The sequence below is a fragment of the Chaetura pelagica genome, unplaced genomic scaffold, assembly GCF_000747805.2.
Source record: "Chaetura pelagica isolate M959 unplaced genomic scaffold, ChaPel_1.0 scaffold356, whole genome shotgun sequence".
In the NCBI taxonomy this organism is placed as follows: domain Eukaryota; kingdom Metazoa; phylum Chordata; class Aves; order Apodiformes; family Apodidae; genus Chaetura; species Chaetura pelagica.
The window spans coordinates 6,951,184-6,968,777 of record NW_009953964.1 but is presented as its reverse complement, the minus strand read 5'-3'; the positions used below and the strand labels follow the sequence as shown (position 1 = coordinate 6,968,777).

The 17,594-nt window shown below is 46.4% G+C and overlaps 1 protein-coding gene across 1 annotated transcript; it reads left to right on the top strand.

Annotated features, from left to right (window-relative positions):
- The first annotated feature begins 6,759 nt into the window (after positions 1-6,759).
- On the top strand, positions 6,760-15,826 carry FAF2 (Fas associated factor family member 2). The gene is made up of 10 exons (XM_010001988.1): positions 6,760-6,839; positions 7,273-7,407; positions 8,097-8,173; positions 9,475-9,613; positions 10,917-11,002; positions 11,083-11,174; positions 12,596-12,773; positions 13,684-13,855; positions 14,452-14,595; positions 15,039-15,826. Exons 1-10 carry the CDS (start codon positions 6,792-6,794, stop codon positions 15,219-15,221), a joined length of 1,254 nt encoding a protein of 417 aa, XP_010000290.1. The 5' UTR covers positions 6,760-6,791; the 3' UTR covers positions 15,222-15,826.
- Positions 15,827-17,594: the final 1,768 nt, after the last annotated feature.

The following is a 17,594-nucleotide window of genomic DNA, read 5'->3' as shown; positions in this document are numbered from 1 at the left end:
TCCCGGGGCTGCGGGCTCTGCCGGGCTGGGGCCTCGCTGGAGGGCCGGCCGGCGCCGTGCGTGCCTCCGGAGGAATGATGTTCTGTCATCGCTAATTGGGGAGGCAGGAACTGACTGATGAATAAACCCCATTACCTCTGTACGGGAAAAAACTCCTCGGTAAGTCCCGGCCATTTTAAGTAGGTAGTCTGAAAAATTCCCGTTCTTATCCTTAGTGGTGGCTGGAAGAGCCTTTCCTGGCGTCTTGGGAGAGTTAGCCAGTGGGTTTCTATGGAATGCGGTTTCCCAGAAAAACGTTTCTAACCCTCACGGTTTAGTAATACCGACCGAGGGGTGGCCGCTGGGGATTGTAATGATCTAATCTCCCCGTCTGCATAACATGGGCTAGGTTGCTTAACCTTTGGTTTGCCAGGGCCTCGGAGCTGTATAGCAGCTGAATAATTAAAGAAAAATAACCTGCAGATGTGACTTATTGGTGAGAAAACAGCGCGGTGGAGTAAAAACACTGAGGGCTGCTCAGTGCTAAGTAATTAAATGTGCTGGTCAATGGAAATGATCTTCAGGTGTCTTGGGCTTTGTTTCAGAATTGTAGGGCATCATGTTGTGTTCCTTGGATGGCAGAATTATTTTACAGATATTTACTTTAGAGTGTTTTGACTGAGTTCATTGCTTTGTGTTAATTTCTTTAAGACTGCATTGCATTTTTGTGTTTGTGTGGTTTAACTGCAGAATTATAGGGCTTAAAGGGACTTAGGAGGCATCCAGCCCTGTCTTCCACAGCTGAGATAAGTGTGGGTTTTCCTCATTATTCCACGCATGGTGTTGCCCAGACTTCACCTCTGAGCCAGGGGAGCTCAGCAACCTTCTGAAGTAATTAGTGTCCTGTAGTGTTTCTCCTGACTTTAGCCATGAGGAGACTTTTTTAGATATTCCCTCTAAATCTTTTCTGCAAATTAAGCTGGCTGGACACCCTTAACTTACAAGGAAGGCAGAGCAATGTTAACTGCTTTCCCAATTCTACCATTTCCCTGGTAAGTACATGAGGTTTGAAGCCAGTGCCTTATGCTGCACATCCACATGTGTAAAAGCTTTCCTCCAGCCCCCATTCTCATGATCTAAGTTACCACAGCCCTTATTAATCTCCTGAATCTGGACAAATGGGACCAGCTGCACTCATCAGTGTCCCTGTTGCTATTTTCAAAACCCTGTGGGCAGCTGTGAAGCTAAAGAATCCTGTTTCCTAATGCTACCTGGTGTTGCCATGGGCAGCAGCAGGCTGGGGGCTGGAGAGGAAGGAGAAGGAGTCAGAAGAGGGATTCAGGTTTTAGTCCAGCTTCCTGTTGAGCTCTGGTGTGAAGTGGAGGAAAACGCTCCTTAGATTAAAGGGGGAGAAGTTTCACAGTTAGAAGACAGCTGCTGGCCAGAGCCTGATATGAAAGCAGTAGTCCAGAGGACTTCAATACCAGGATCCTCTCCTTTTTCTGTCCCCTGGGGTGTATGGGATTAGCTCTTCAGCAGGGCTCGGCTAGTGACAGACTTAACTGGAGAGCTCTTCTCCTTTGGTAGTTCACATCTGGCTGAAGGGGGCTCAGGGGTACAGTCCTGCTTATTTCCTTGAAATAAATCAATCCACCTGGAAAAGGTTTTTTCCTGGTTTCCATTAGCCAGGCTGTCAGTGTTTGCTGTTTGGAGTGAGTGGCCAAGTCTTACTACAGTTGTACATGGCTATTGCTGCCAAGCACTGCTAGAGTTAGCCTGTAAACCTGGGGTTCCTCCTGTCTGTGTGAGGAACACTGTCATGTTTTCAAAGATAATTCTTTTATGGTGTGATGCACAGTCACGAGTAATTTGTCCAGTATTCCGTGCTGGCAGAGCATTGCAATTCCACAGAAGGCAGGATGCCACTGCGGTGTGAATAAAGCAGGAGAGGGGGATAGGAAAGAAGGGCGTGGGACTAGCAAAGCTGAGGTGAGCAATAGCAGAAGGCGCTCAGGTAAATGGTGAGCCCGGAGGAAAGCACAGAGCGAGAGCTGCTCATCCAGCAGAAAGCAGCTCTGAGTGAAGGTGCTGTTGCTCTTCACTGTTTATCCTTCTGCTGGAAATTGCTACTTCCAAGGTAGAGGTGAATGCCTGCTGTCCTGTTTGTGGCTCAAGCCATCAGGGTTTCAGTTTAAATACATGTTTTGCATTAATTTCACCAATGTTTGCTTAATGTGATGTGCTAGTACTCATGTAAACAGCTCTGCTGGCAGAATGGTGGAAGTGGCAGCTCTTTGCCTAGGGACCCGGCTGGAATAGGACAGCTATCTGCCAGCCTGCTATGTCAGGTTAATGGAGTAAAAAAGTACCAGTATGGGAAAAACTTTAAATACAAACAACAAAGTGCTCTTGCACAGTTTCAGCCTCCCATTTACTGCTGAAGCATTGGCTAATGTAAAGGAATAAAAGCATCTAAATTTTTCATCAGTCAGAGCTTGTCTGTCTTGACATCTGTAGAGAGAAACTTGTGAGCAGCTTAAGACAGCTGTGGAGATGCATCTCTGCTTGGGAGATGGAAGAAGCAGCAAAGGAGCTTTGGTGGGATCCTGCTATTGATCTGTGCCCATTAAACTTGGGCTGATGTCTAACCCAGTTATAATATGCTAATGTAAAGTAACGGAGTGTTGGTAGCAAAGGAGAAAGTTAGCACTCATGGGACCATCCCTGACCTTAGCCAGAGAAAACAAAATGCTTGGGACTGAGAACATTGGAGAGCAAGGAAGAAACAAGAAACTCGGATATCTTTTCTACTCAGTGCTCTGGGTATCGATCAGAGCTCCTGTAGAGGCATTTGCTGTAATATGCAAAGAGAAACTCTGTAGTGGCTTTTTTGCTGCATGAAGTCAGATATTCTTTACTCTTGGAAACATAATTCTGTGGAATTGGGCAGTGGGTTGGGAATTAAGAGCAGTGCTAGTTAGCCTTGTGGATCTGCGTCGCTTACACTGTTTCAACATACAAGTGTATCTGCAGAGGGAACAATTTCGTAAGTCTAGTTGACAACCTTTGTCCACTGGGTAGTATTCCTTCTGCCTTTGAAGCATGGAATTGCAGCTTCTGCTATTTCAGTACTGTGAAGATTTTAGCATTTGGAGCAGTCTCAAAGGTGAGAGATGCAAATGATGCAAATCCAGCAGCAGCTTCAGTATGTTTTAGGATAGCATTCTGCTTTAAGTGATGTTTGGGAAGGCAGTGTTGAATTTTCCTGGCACTTGTGGTACATAATATTTTGTTTTCTAAATATTATTTGCAGTCTTGAGCCTGGATCTGTATTTATTTGAAGGTTTGAGGGCACTAGTTTAATGGGATTAATTTTAACTACAAGGGGGGATTATCTTTTTATTATTTAGCATGTCTAAGATTTAAGGCAGCTAATAAGAGACTACAGTGAGAAAGAAACTAGCAGTTAAAAACTGATTTGAAGATACTGTTCTCTTGACCTTAATGATGCTAAGAACATGCTCATTTGCCTGGCATGTGAATGGGGCAGTTTGCAGCTAGTAGCAAGACTCAGGAGAAATGATACAACTGGTTCAGGGGCAACAAGGAGGTACGCCAAGTTTCTCTTCTATTTCTGTAACTAAGGTGAAGCAGTGGCATAAGAGGTCGTTAGGAGTTCTAACGATCAGTACTGGTGTTTACCAGCAAGTGCTCTCTGAACTGACAGTTGAACTGTCTTCCTACCCCTCCTGACACCGACTGCCAGGTCATTCTCAATATAGATATGTCTTCCAGAACATCCTGGAAGTGTGTGTCATGTGGAGCACATCAAGGTAGCATTCAAAAAGATATTCAGACTTAAAAGCTGTCTTTACAGAGGTTGTTTCTTTTTCCTGCAATGTCTAACCATTACATTGATCAGAAGAGTGATGGGAGTCCTGGAGTGGTTTTGTCACTTCTGTTTTGTGTTGAGAGCAACTGTACTAAAATGCTATGGAAAAAAAACAAAGTAGGTTCACCTCCACTGAGAAGTGTGCAAAACTGGGGTCTGACCAACAGTGTGTCTGTGGCTGTAACGATGGTCAGGAAAGGGTGAAGTTTGGCCTGTGGTGTCTCTGGAGCTCAGTAGGTCTTGCAAACGCTGTGGTGTTTCAGTGCTCATTAAATGCTTTCTGATGGTTCTGCATGGCTATTGCTTTGGTGCTCCTTTCTGACCTAAAACAGCTAAAGCATTTTGCATAATTTAAAAAGGAGGGAATGTTCAGTCATGAAGCCCTGTTATTAGTGCTGAGTGATAATCCAGACATGTAGAGGCAAAGGTGTGAATGAGTTTCTGAATCTTGTAAATTTTGCCAACACCAGTAGAATTTCCAGGGTGTTAAGGAATGATGATCAGAGGACTTTCAGGCTTTGACATACGCACATTTTGACTCCATTGTAAAATGAAATAATTGAGTGAATTGCAGGTACCTTTTAAGATGTCCTAAAAGGACAGTGAGGTGCCTTCTGTAGGAGTTTAGGGTAAAAAAAAAAAATCAGAACACAAACTCAAAATTTTGCTCAGTGAAGCACATCTTTAAAGAAAGATAGTTAAACAAAAGCACTAAGTAGTGAAACTGAGTGATAAATGAAGGTGTTCTGGCAGCAGCAGCTGATTTCACCAAGCTGCATTTCTTCTATCAAATTAACTTCTGTGGTGCTCCCTTACAAGTCTTGCTGCAGACTTACTGCCTAGTGGTGTATAAATATTTATTGCAAAGTGATTTGAAGTTCTTATTTTTTTCTGAGGGACTGCAGTAGTTGGTTAATGTCAGCAGTACTTTGAGTAGTCTGGTTCTATACAGCAAAATGAAATTATTTTTGCCCAGTAGATTGGGGAGAACATTGAGATATGTGAGAACTGCATGAGAAAGAAGCTGAGGAGATGCTCAAAAGCTTTAACTGACCCCAGAGATTGAATAGGGTGTTTGTCCACAGTATGTCTGGGGTGGAAATAGCATGTGGAATGTATGAATGGGGGCAGGGAAGGGAATAGATGCACCATCCTTCTCCAGTGAAAAAACAATTTGGTGCGTTCTTAAGTAGTCAGCTTGTCAAGACTGCTTCAGGGCTTCTAAGTGAATCAAGAAATGGGGAACACAATGAGCAGAATGAAGTAGGATTGCTCACAATGGATTGGATCACAAGGTCTAATAGAAACTGCACACACAGATTTATATCAAGTCACTGCTCTGTGTTAGCAATAATCAGAGCTGTCTCCTGCAGAAAAGCTACACTGCTTTGTGACAGACACAGGGAGCAAAAGTTTTCTGCTCTCTAACTCCTACATGGCTGAGATAATCTTGGGGGCTGTGGAGACAAGTGCCTGGAACCTGCAGTCAGAGGACAGGCACAGCTCTTTTTGGGTGGTTCAACTCACACAGGCTCTGCAGGTCAGCAGGATCCATCTGTCCCATTTAAGAGCAGTCAAGTAGGAAAGCAGCCTGTGCCACTGCCCAGCTCGGTTCCTGAGCCACCAAAGGTGTGTGCACCCTCTGTAGTGTTATACCACTGGCTGGGGAGGCATCTGGAGAGAGAACCACCAGGTGAGAAGGTGAAGCATTAAGAATCTGTGGAGTTTTCTTCTGAGGAATGACCTTGCTGGAGAAACTGTCATATTTCAACAGTCTCCTTATACCATCAGCACTTTTAAATGTTGAATTTGTTAAGCTGCTTGTGACAATTATTGTGTTTGCTTCTGCCATCTTGTATCCAAGCTAAATAATTGCTTCTGAAGGTGTAAGTATTTTCTTGGCTCTCTGTAGGCCAGTTATTATTTTTTTAGTCTTATTAATTTTAAAATTACAGTAGTTTCCTTCAGAATTGCCAGCATTGTTAATGGTGTCACCTCTAACGATTTTTCACTGGCTGATTTGAGCGATTGTTAAAAGGGTAGTGGCAGCATATTTATGGCTTCATGCTTTCCTATGACTGTGCTTCAGCTCCATGGGGACCAGTGCTGTGAACAACCCTGAAATGTCTATTCAGTCACCTCACGGCAAGTGGTGTGGGGAGGGTTGTGTTTCTGTGGCACAGTGACAGGGGTGTTCACGTAGCAAAGGTTTGTCTCAATTCCACAGGTGCTGACGTGATTTCCTGTGATAGCAAACACAGTTGTTTGATTTCTTGTGCAGCCACTGTGATTGGCACAGGGTTAAAATGTGCTTCTCTGAACGTTGGTGTGAGAACCCAGTGACTTTGAGGTCTGCTGGTGTTTGGGCCATATTTTCTTTTTCTGGTCCTCTCTGTGTTGGACTGGATCTTTGCTATAGAATCCTCTGTGATGCTGGAAATCACTACCTTTGTTAGTGCCTGGTTCATTTTGGCTTTAGTATCCGTTTATGCTTGCAGTGAGTGAAGTAATGGTTATCTTGGGTTTTCAGAAGTGCTTTGCCTGTCTTTTAAGTTGATGCTTTGAGGTGATGTTTGAGGGCATTAGCCTGGTATATCCTTCCAGAGTGAAACTTGAGGGCAGTGTTACATTAGCCTCTTGACAGGGCTTAGTGCTGTTGTAGCCGACCTGGGGCACTGCAGAGAATTGGCTGAAGCTGCCAGAGTGCAAAGGCCTATTGGAGGTCTGCTGCCTGTTACAGGTTTGGGCTGTCTCAGGTCGTGCTGCTCTTAAACTGAGAGCAGATTGTGTAAAAAGTATTGTGGTAATGTTGTGGTAACTCCTGTCCATGCTCACCTATTGCAAAGAACAGGTAAAATATAGCACTTCCCTGGCACTCACCTGCTTTTATTCCCTTCAGGACTTGACCGGCATAGAGTCAATGGACCAATGTCGTCACACACTGGAACAGCACAACTGGAACATAGAGGTACCACTGCAAGTAACACTTACAGCAGTTTCCAAGTACTTGAATTAAACTGAGTCCTCTGGGGGGTGCGAGAGGGAGTCCTACCAATTCAATATTTCAGCCCCTGAATTTGCAGTATTAGCTAAACGGTATTTTGATAGTGCTGGAGACCTGGTTTCAGAAGTACACAGAGGAGTTGTTACAACTGTGAACGTCACTTGGCTGGCACGTGGTGTGACTCCCCATAGTGCCTGTGTGGGCTGCCATGGAGAAGGCATTCCATGTGAAAAGAAGTATTGGTGGCTACAGTTCAGTTTGCAGTTAGTTGTACTTATCCAGAGTTCTGAGGCTGTGGACAGGTAACACCTGCTAGTGTCCAAAGTATATAAAAAAAAAATAATTTCTGCCATTCTTAAATGTCTGAACCCTCCCTTTGCTCTTTCTTGTGTCAAAGGCAGCTGTGCAGGACCGACTGAATGAGCAAGAGGGTGTCCCAAGTGTCTTTAATCCTCCTCCGTCGCGGCCATTGCAGGTCAATACGGCGGACCACAGGATCTACAGCTACATTGTCTCAAGGCCACAACCAAGGGCAAGTTACCTTACAGCAGATTTTGTCCTGGTTTTCAGTGTTTCTTTGTGAACAATGGAATTTGTAAGCAGGAAAATTGTTTTCTTTGTATGCTGTTATGTCCTTTCTAAATACGTTATCTTCTGAAAACAAAATATAGAGCTATTCCTTCAGCCTTTATTACCACTGTGAATATTTCTCCAAGGTGTGATTCACAGTATGGGATGGGCTTCTTTGTGTCACAGAATGTTCTGCTGTGGTATAGCAAAGCTTTTTGATCAGTTCAGTTGGAACAAAGGACTGTCCCCTCCTTATGGCAGAGTGATAGTATATTTTCTTTTAGAGCTCCTAAATTGTACATTAGCTTGAATGCAGTATCAATAACTTACATTAATGTTTCACAAACAAATTTGTATAAGCACCTGTAAGACTTGATGCTGTTAATCCCTTTGAACAGTTAAGAAAATTAGCACAGAGCAGAAGTGCTGCTGCCTGACTAGTCAGTGATGCTGGTTCTCAGACGTTGAGTCTTGAATGAATCGTGTTAGTTTCTTAAATTTTATTTGATGTGTCCAAAGCTGTGGAATATCACTGAGCTTCTTGAAGTGGTTAGAGCACTGATAACTCCCATGTGCTTGTGCTGGTGGACACTTTGCTTTAGCAGGCCTGTTCCAGTGGAGATTGTTCTAATTCTCTGTTTATCATTGCAGGGCCTGCTAGGATGGGGTTACTACTTCATAATGCTTCCATTCCGTTTTACATATTACACATTACTTGATATATTTAGGTAAGTACTCTTTTTGTGCTGACTCATGTATTGACTGCATCACAGTACATTTTAGCTGTTACTTGGATCTTTAAGTCTAATGGCAGATTATCTATTTATTTGTTCAGCTGACTGTATCTGTAGCCTCAAAGTTACTACACTGTTTAGTAAGAAATAAATCTTACTGCAGAGAAAAAGAGCATCTTGCAGCTCTGTAAATGAAATATTTAACTGGAGTTCCAAATCCATGTGGCCTCCCAGTTTGAGTGCCATGCAAAGGGGATGCAAAACAGTGTAAAACTGTCCAGTATTTTTGGACAAACAATTTGATCAGAATTGTGTCCCACTGGGCTGGGCAGCAGGCTAACCTGGCCTAATCCCTGTGTGTTACTTGGCCAAACCCAAACAGTAAACACCTCTACTTTTTCCCCTTTGGTGCCTGTTGCCTCATTTCTCTGTACTGCTTTGAAGTGCTAGTTTATCTTGCCTCCTTACGTCATTGATAGAGAGAAAAGGGATGTCCCACAGTCCTGCCATCTGTGTTGTTTTGGCAGGCTAACCTGGCCTAATCCCTGTGTGTTACTTGGCCAAACCCAAACAGTAAACACCTCTACTTTTTCCCCTTTGGTGCCTGTTGCCTCATTTCTCTGTACTGCTTTGAAGTGCTAGTTTATCTTGCCTCCTTACGTCATTGATAGAGAGAAAAGGGATGTCCCACAGTCCTGCCATCTGTGTTGTTTTGGCAGTTTCCTCTCTTGTTTTGCTTTCCCCCCCCCTCAAAGACCTTTCCAAAGTTCAGAGTAACTTGTTCACATCAGTAGAACTGAAAAACATTGATATCAGCCTTGCAGTTAAGCTTTCTCAGCCTCAAAGGAATGGCTGTTTCTTCTGCCTTCACTGGACTCCTAGTGTAACGTTCTCTTTCTGCAGGTCTTTGCAATCTGGAATTGTTAGTGTTGGAATAGGAAAAATACAGTTTTCAGAGTTACCTGAACAACAAAACTTGTGTGGCTTTTAGCAGCCTATCTTTGTCTAAATCCCTCAAACCTCATGCTATTGGTGTGGCTTATGCCTGAGACTTCAGAGGAGGCTGGAACTGAATCACAGGATTGAGATCCTCGTTGATGCTTGACTGGGGGGTTTCAGTAGCAATGGTATCAGTTTGGAGCACATGGTGGTTTAGGTTGTGATTATAAATATTCAAGGGTCTCAGCTGTGACTCTTCCCTCCTCATGAATACTGGTGACTGTCTGTGGAAAAGGAAACCTGTTCTTCAGGAAGTCAGTGAGCTGAATTTCCAGTGTCCTTTGCTTCCTTCCTAGGTTTGCTCTGCGTTTTATACGCCCTGATCCTCGTAGTCGGGTCACTGACCCAGTGGGTGACATTATCTCGTTTATTCATACGTTTGAGGAAAAATATGGGAGGATACACCCTATCTTCTACCAGGGAACTTACAGCCAGGTCAGTGTCACATGTTGGTGCATAGATTCTGGGGAGATGGAGAAGTGTGGGATTTTGCCATCGGAGTCTACATGGCAAAATCACTTTTAATCTAAAAGCTCAGCATTTGTCCCCAAACTCTCCAGCAGGGTAATGGGGAGCTAGTGAACAAGTGTATTGGAGAACCAGTGTCTGCCAGGCTTGATGGTTTGCCAAGCCTGCAAAGTTGGAAAGCAAAGCTGCTCTGACTGTTCCTCGACCGTCTGTGTGGCTCTGTAGCCAACAGCTATTCTCTGTAGTCCTGCCTTTGTTGCAAACTGATGTGTTATGCCAGAGCCTGTCCTGCTCACCAAATTGGGATGGACTGCCTGGGCTTGTATTATAATGCAACCCCAGAACTTGGGGTTGAACCTCAAAATTGAGAGAGGGAGCCCCTGAAGAAATTACGGGGCGTGAGAGTTCATGTGTTAGATATGGGCTGATGGTGCCCTCTGTAAAAGAGAGACATCACAATGGGTCCTGCTTCTTCTGCAGCTTCTCTCAGCTTAGCCAAGGGAAGGGCCTCCTGCAGTGCTCCCCAGCAGACAGTTGGATCAGCACTGCTTCCCAAGTGCCAGAGAAGACTGTGGAGTCTGTCTCTGCTCTACTCTGCACAATGATAGAGCTCACCGCCTCCACAGTTCTTCTAGGCCCCTCTGTCTTGCCTGGAATCCAAACTCAAATAACCATGGAATGGTTAGGCTACCAAAACTCTGTGTCAGTAAAACAGGGAGTCTATTGTGCCCTTACCCTGTCGCCTTGATAAGAAATGCTCTTGGGTGGGTGGAATCCAGAGACTCTAGATGCACAAAGGTTTTTTTTACTGTTGTTTTGTTTGGGTTTTTTGTTTTGTTGGGGCCTGCAGCATTATGAGTTACCTTTTTTTAGTAGCATTTTCATTTGGTGGTCCTGAGGAAGCTGGAGTGGAAAGCTCAGCCTTCGCTGTTATGACCCTGAGGGCTCTCTGCTGCCAGCTGGGTCTGGCAGGGCAGTTGGGGGGTGTCAGTCCCTGCAGTTGCCTACCTGAGTTGGCTCTGAGTTCAGTGTTCTCCAAAGCCACATCCTGAAAGGAATGTGAAGGAGCACCACTGTAACCCCCTTAAATGAGTGTCTAGTTGGAAGGTCTGGTGGGTTCATCCTCCACTGCTGCTTCATTGAAACCACTCTAGTGGCAGAATAATGGCCCAGGTAGATGTTGCTGAGCTGTGTCACACAGGTCTTGTGGGTGCTGCTTTCCCCTTGCCTAGAGACCCTCTAACTTTACCTCCTGTGCTCTTATGCCAAGGCACTGAACGATGCCAAGCGGGAGCTGCGCTTCCTGTTGGTTTATCTTCATGGAGATGACCACCAAGACACAGATGAATTCTGCCGGTAGGTAGGAGAGTTTTTCAGGTAGTTATCTTTGCACTTTAAATGCAGCTTCATTCACACAATTTCTTCTCATCCTCTAGCAATACGTTGTGTGTACCTGAGGTGGTCACCCTCATAAACACTAGAATGCTCTTCTGGGCTTGCTCAACTAATAAACCAGAGGGATACCGAGGTGAGTGTGTCCTGCCTGGGTTTTACCTATCCCCTCCCATCTTTGGAACAAGCCAAGTGCTCTTTGACAAGTTTACATGTTCAAAACACACTTGGGTTTTGTGGAAGCAGACAAGAGATGTCAGGATTCCATGGGGAAAATGTGTGGGTTTTATGTGATGCCTCAGAGCTCCTGTTTGGATGACAAGGAGATACCTTCTGGTTTTCACCTTCACTGTTCCATGTGTTTCTGGGCAGTCCTCGTTGTGTGCTCTTTTCTGTGGGTATTCAAGCTGCTTTCAGTGCCTCGGTAATGGGAGGTGGTGGGTGTGTGCTGAGGATTAAACTGAGTGCAGAAACAATTTATCTAACTAGCTGTGTCCTTAACACTGGCTCACAATATGCCTGAGGCCATGAGTGACTTGTTAGGTGCATTCTTTCCCTTTCTGAGACAGTATCTGTACTCCACACCCAGGCTCTCTGTCTCTTCAAAAGTCCACAGTGAGATCCTTTTAATTATTATCTTTCCAAAGCTGTTGATACCTGACCTGCCAGCATTTCTGTAGGGTTTTCTGCAAATCGAGACTTTTCCCAAAGTTCTGCTCAGGCTCCCTGTGTCACTTCTGACCCTTCCTGTTTCATGTCAGGAGAGACTAGGAGTTCTGGTACTAAATGTGGATTGTTCCTGGCCTTGTAGTTCAACTATCAACTATCAACACCTTGAAAGAATGGCTTTCTAAGGAGACATTCTGTCACTTACTGCTGTTTCAGTGCTGCAGTGCTTTGGAGTCACAGCCTAGAAAGCAGAGCTGGAAGGAATTGTGGCCTTTAATCCACAGGGTGCTCTGATTTAGTTTGGAGGGCTCCACTAGTAATGACAACTCCAAGTTGCATGGTGTGCCATGCATTGTTTAAGGAGGAGGTGGTCAGCAGCCATAGGTGAAGAGTAACTTGGAAGCCCCCAGTCTGCTCCATTTCCTGCCTCAAGACAGAGCCTGTCTCTGGCAGAAACAACCTAATTTTGTTTGGAAATCTGGATGAACATTCTTCCATCTTTCCCCCCATGACAGTCTGGCCATCCTTAATCAGCATTTCCCTGTGCTTGAGCAGTGTTTCTCTTCCTGCAGTTTAAACCCAGGGCTTCTTGTCCCTTTTCGAATGGACATTCAGAGCAATTTGCTTCCTTCCTGCTTGAATTAAAGAACCTTTTTGGTTACTTGCAAGCTTGTTTTTCCCCTCAGTCTCTATGCTCCTGGCCACTTCCCTTTGCTAATTTATAGGGTTTAGTTGACAAAATAGAGCCTCAGGCCTTTTCTGCCTTGGAAGAGAGAGTGGCTGTAGATGCTGCATTCTGGGGCCTCTGGTGATGGAAAGCATTTGTGCTGTACCCTTGCTGACCCTTCTGGATGGAGCAGTCATGGTGATGTTTGTGCCTGCTCCCAGTCTCCCAGGCTCTCCGGGAGAACACGTATCCATTCCTGGCTGTGATCATGCTGAAGGATCGCAGGATGACGGTCGTTGGGCGGCTCGAAGGCCTCATCCAGGCTGATGACCTCATTAATCAACTCATGTTCATCATGGACGCCAACCAGACATACCTGGTGTCTGAACGCCTGGAAAGGTAGGAGGGGACCAGAGTCCCAGAAATGCAGACCTTCTGGAGGCAGGTTCTGCTCTGCCCCCTTCCTCCAGTCACCATATGTGGGTCAGCATCTCCTGTTCTGGAGCACAGCCCATGGGCTCTGCTCTTCCCAGTGGGATCCATTGGTCCGTAAATCCAGGCTATCTTATAGCCAGGGACCTGGATGTGTTGCCCACACAGCAACTCACATGCTGGGAGGCCATGTGTGCACTGCTGTTTTCTGCAGCTGGAACACACCCTTAATGTGCTGGAGCTTTGCAGGTAAAGCTTGGACAGGAGTCAGTGGGAACAAAGGCATTGCTGACAGGAGAGCTGGTGCCCCCAGCCAGCGGGCAAGTGCTGCTGCCTGGGCTGGCTGTCCTGAATTCCCACTGCGCTTCTGACAGTGCCTCTCAAGCTCCAGTCCCTGACAACTCTGTAGGGACTTGCAGGCAGTGTCCAAAGCAGAAAGCCACCTTGAAGTCTTCTGCCTGCCTCACCATCTCTGCAGGGGGCCCAGTAACGTGTTTTAATGCCTCTGGTTTCTGAAATGTGAAAGGAGTTACCTGAAGGAGATAAAACCTTGAAGAGTCTCAAGTGTGAGGCAGAAATCTTGGGCTCTGCTTATGTGCTGTCTGTCCACCCTTTCAAGCTGCAGCGGGTGAGGATTCTTTTGTGTTCAGTTCATTCCCACTCAACATAGGGGAAATGATTTGTGTGCTAGGGACTGTGGAGACACAACTTGCCTTTTAGGAGCTCATTGTTAGGGGCTTGGTGTACTCTAAATGAGGTGCTACCTGGTGTGTGTGTGTCAGTGTGAGGCTGTGCCTGCGTGCTCAGGTCTGCCATCAGCCTTGCCCTGCCTGCACTGGGCTCCGCTAGCCCTGACTGCTCCCTGCTTATTTTGCAGGGAAGAGAGGAACCAAACCCAAGTTCTTAGACAGCAGCAGGATGAGGCATATCTGGCGTCCTTACGTGCGGACCAGGAAAAGGAGCGGAAGAAGAAGGAGGAACGGGAGAGGAAGAAGAAGAAAGAGGAGGAAGTGCAGCAGCAAAAACTAGCCGAGGAGAGACGGCGGCAGGTGAGGGCAGACACATGCTGGAGGGGCTGCTTGGAGACACAACTTGCCTTTTAGGAGCTCATTGTTAGGGGCTTGGTGTACTCTAAATGAGGTGCTACCTGGTGTGTGTGTGTCAGTGTGAGGCTGTGCCTGCGTGCTCAGGTCTGCCATCAGCCTTGCCCTGCCTGCACTGGGCTCCGCTAGCCCTGACTGCTCCCTGCTTATTTTGCAGGGAAGAGAGGAACCAAACCCAAGTTCTTAGACAGCAGCAGGATGAGGCATATCTGGCGTCCTTACGTGCGGACCAGGAAAAGGAGCGGAAGAAGAAGGAGGAACGGGAGAGGAAGAAGAAGAAAGAGGAGGAAGTGCAGCAGCAAAAACTAGCCGAGGAGAGACGGCGGCAGGTGAGGGCAGACACATGCTGGAGGGGCTGCCGTGCCCCACAGGGCGCTTGCTGTAGGAGTGGTGCCTGTGGTGGGGCTTGCTCCTCTAATTGCAGCTGCTCATCTTGCTTGGAGCTGGAGTGGCCTCCCAGCCTCTGGGAGCAGCTGCAAGGCACAAGCATGAGGATCAGGTCAGTGCTCACCCATTGCTCCTGCTCCCTCCTTACTTTGCAGACGCTGCAGGAGGAGAAGGAGCGGAAGTCGGAATGCCTGCCTCCCGAGCCACATCCCGATGACCCAGAGAGCGTTAAGATCATTTTCAAGCTGCCTAATGATTCCAGAGTGGAGCGGCGATTCCACTTCACACAGTCATTAACGGTGAGCTTGAGGCAGAGCTGATGAGCTTCCCAGAGTAAAGGAGGGTCAAGAGATTCTGCAACTGGCTCAGCCAAGCTTTGGTTCTGTTGGACTTTGCCAGATGGTGACCTTTGCTGAGAGTCTTAGCAGAGTTGTGGTAAGGAGGGTGTCTTGGTGCCTGGTCCCATCAGCTTAGAAGGGGGAGATTAGAGGAAAACGGGAAGAATTTTTCTTCTGAAAATTGAAAACTCTTCCATATTAAATAATAATGTAGGAAGAGCCAGGAACTGTCTGGACTACTCCCCACATAGTTTGTGAGAAGTCCTCTTTCATGCATCCTAAGAAAATGGCTGTCTTGTGTGTACAGTGCTGTGATGGTGCAAATTTGGTAGCCTTCCCCCCCCATGAGATCCCATGGATGCAGTCAGGCTGTGTCATTGCTCTTAATTCTGTGCCTTTCCCAGGTGATCCATGACTTCTTGTTCTCCTTGAAAGAAAGCCCTGAAAAGTTCCAGATTGAGGCCAACTTTCCTCGACGTGTCCTGCCCTGCCTCCCGACAGAGGAGTGGCCCAACCCACCCACGCTGCAGGAGGCTGGACTCAGCCACACGGAAGTCCTCTTTGTGCAGGACCTCACGGACGATTGACACTTTTCCAGAAGACATAAAATGGAAAGAGAAATTCATATTATTATTATAATACAATATTTTTTTTAAAAGACTGCGTTCAAACGAGGGATCAGAGACCACATTGCCTGTGCCAGCTGTGCTGTGTGTGTGCACTGGCGAGAGGGAGTGTGTGCACATCCTCACACACCCGTGTACACAGCCATCCCCTGCACTTGGAGGGCAGAGAGGGAGGGGAGCTGGTGTTGCCCCTCCAACCTCCCAGGGGAGGAACAGGAATGGCAGCTCTTGGTAATTTCTGCTTTTATTGATGACAATAATAATAAAACCCCAACAACCTGACATCTTGTGAAGATTTGATACTCTGCTGCTCCTGACAGCCAGAAGACTGGGCACCTGAGTGTGCTGGGAGTGGAGTGGGAGGGAAGGGCTGGAAAGAATCTCTTCAGCTTCCCTCTGTGTATAAATATTTTTCTTTTAATATTTCTCTTGCTTTGTAATGACCAAAGGAGAATGGGGTTGACTATAGTATTAACTTTTTGATAAAGAGCTGGTTCAATTCTTACCTGTGTGGGTCTTGCCCAGGGTTCTTAGCCTGCGTAGTATAATAAACTCTGCCTCTAGCATGTCTGTGCTGATGCTTTCTGCCTGCCCAGTGCTGGGGAGGGGCTTCCAGCTGCTGTTGCTCCACAGCAGTTACTGCTCACAGCATTGGGGGGAGGCTTGATTTTGGCCTCATGAATTGGAGAGGTTGTGCCAGCAGAGCTGCTGGTTTAAGACAAGACTGCACACCATGGGGGAAGACAGTGCTGGGGCTGCTGCTCTGCAGCATCTGGGTCACCCTGATCAAGTTAGAGTTGGAAAAAAAAAAAGGGAAAGGGTGTGTAAGCCAGTGTTCCCTCAGGGGCTTGGTCACACTCCTGCTCCAAGGAGAACTTACTCCATTAGCCCTGCCTGTTGGTCATCTGTTCTGGACAGGTAACCATGCTCTCTCCCTCAGTGTACCTCCAGTGCCTGCAGGAACCACAGGGGAGCAGGGATGTCCTACCACTGTTGCTGAAGGGTGGCTCCAGGGCCTGGCATGGCTTTTTCAATAGGTAGAAGGAATCCATCTTCCTCTTAAAAGCTGTTCCCTCTCTGGTCATCAAGCCTCCTGGAGCACTTTGGGGAGAAGCAACCCTGCTCTTGGCCTTGGGTGAGCCAGAGTTGCGTTCTCTGGTGTGCAGGGTGGGGGTGTTCATGCTGGCCTGCTGAGGCAGCCACACTGTGCCAGACTGCAGGGATCCACGCTTCCCTGGCTGGGCACGCTGGGGGAGTTTAGCTGTAGAAGAGGGGGATGCTGGAGTCACTCAGGAAGACTTGCCCTCCTAGGAGCACATTGAGGAAGAATTTGTGTCTCTGAAAATGAAAGATCTCTCGGAGAGAGAGGGGGTTGCTGGATCAGAGACCCTTTTGGGGTAAAGGCCCCAGCTGGCTCTTGCATCCACCCTCAGGCTCTCCCCTCCAAGTCCCCTCTCTAGGGCTCTTCCAGCTGCTGCACTGTCCCTCCACCTGCTCACTTGACAGCCTGGGGTAGCCTTCCCCCCCAAACTCTGACCTCAGTTCCCCCAGGGAGCTCCATGGGGCCACATGTGACCACCCCAGCCTGCCTCAAGCACCCACTGAGTCAAAAGCCAGGGCCACAGCAGGTTGGTATACATCATACATTTATTAGTGAATATCCCTCTCAAAATCAGCCACAACATTAAAAAAAATAATGATTGCACTACTTGGTCAAGCAGAACTAGCAACTTTCATTTTAAAAAAAGTACAAATCTGTTAAAAATTTCAATCAGTATAATACACATATATATAATACAACATACTAGTTATGTTAAATGCTACAAAACCAATATGATTCCAATGGAATGGAAAAAAAACAAACACTTTTAGAGCTTTAAGAACCTTTTTTTTCTATATATTAGCCTTTTTTCAAATACATACATGGGAATATATATATATATTTATATATATATATATATATATAAAAACTTTCTAACACAGAACACACGTCCTAGCACCTTCCGGGGAGCCGCGGGGACCGCGGGGGTCCCACCGGAGGGCCCGGGGACTGGTATAATAGAACAGTAAACAGTCCACTATCCCACCACAGGAAATCATTGGTAAACAGTGGTATCTACAGCGCAGTCAGCAATCACAAACACCCTAAATAATTGTTTTTTAGTATTTTTTTTTGTAAATTTTTTTTTGTTATTTTTTTTTTTTAAATGATACTTTTTAGCTGCTCATTGGAATAAATTCTGCAGCACACGAGCTGTGAGCTTTCGAGGCGCCGTCAAAGGACCGTAAGGCTTTCCTGGCTCCCTGGGCACCGCGAGGGCGGGAGGTGGGGGG

Excerpts from the sequence above, each read along its gene's own strand:
- FAF2 (XM_010001988.1), top strand. The coding sequence starts at position 6,792 with ATGGACCAATGTCGTCACACACTGGAACAGCACAACTGGAACATAGAG. Across the intron at positions 6,840-7,272 it reads AGCACAACTGGAACATAGAG|GCAGCTGTGCAGGACCGACT; the intron begins GTACCACTGCAA and ends CTTGTGTCAAAG. Across the intron at positions 14,596-15,038 it reads ACTTCACACAGTCATTAACG|GTGATCCATGACTTCTTGTT; the intron begins GTGAGCTTGAGG and ends TGCCTTTCCCAG.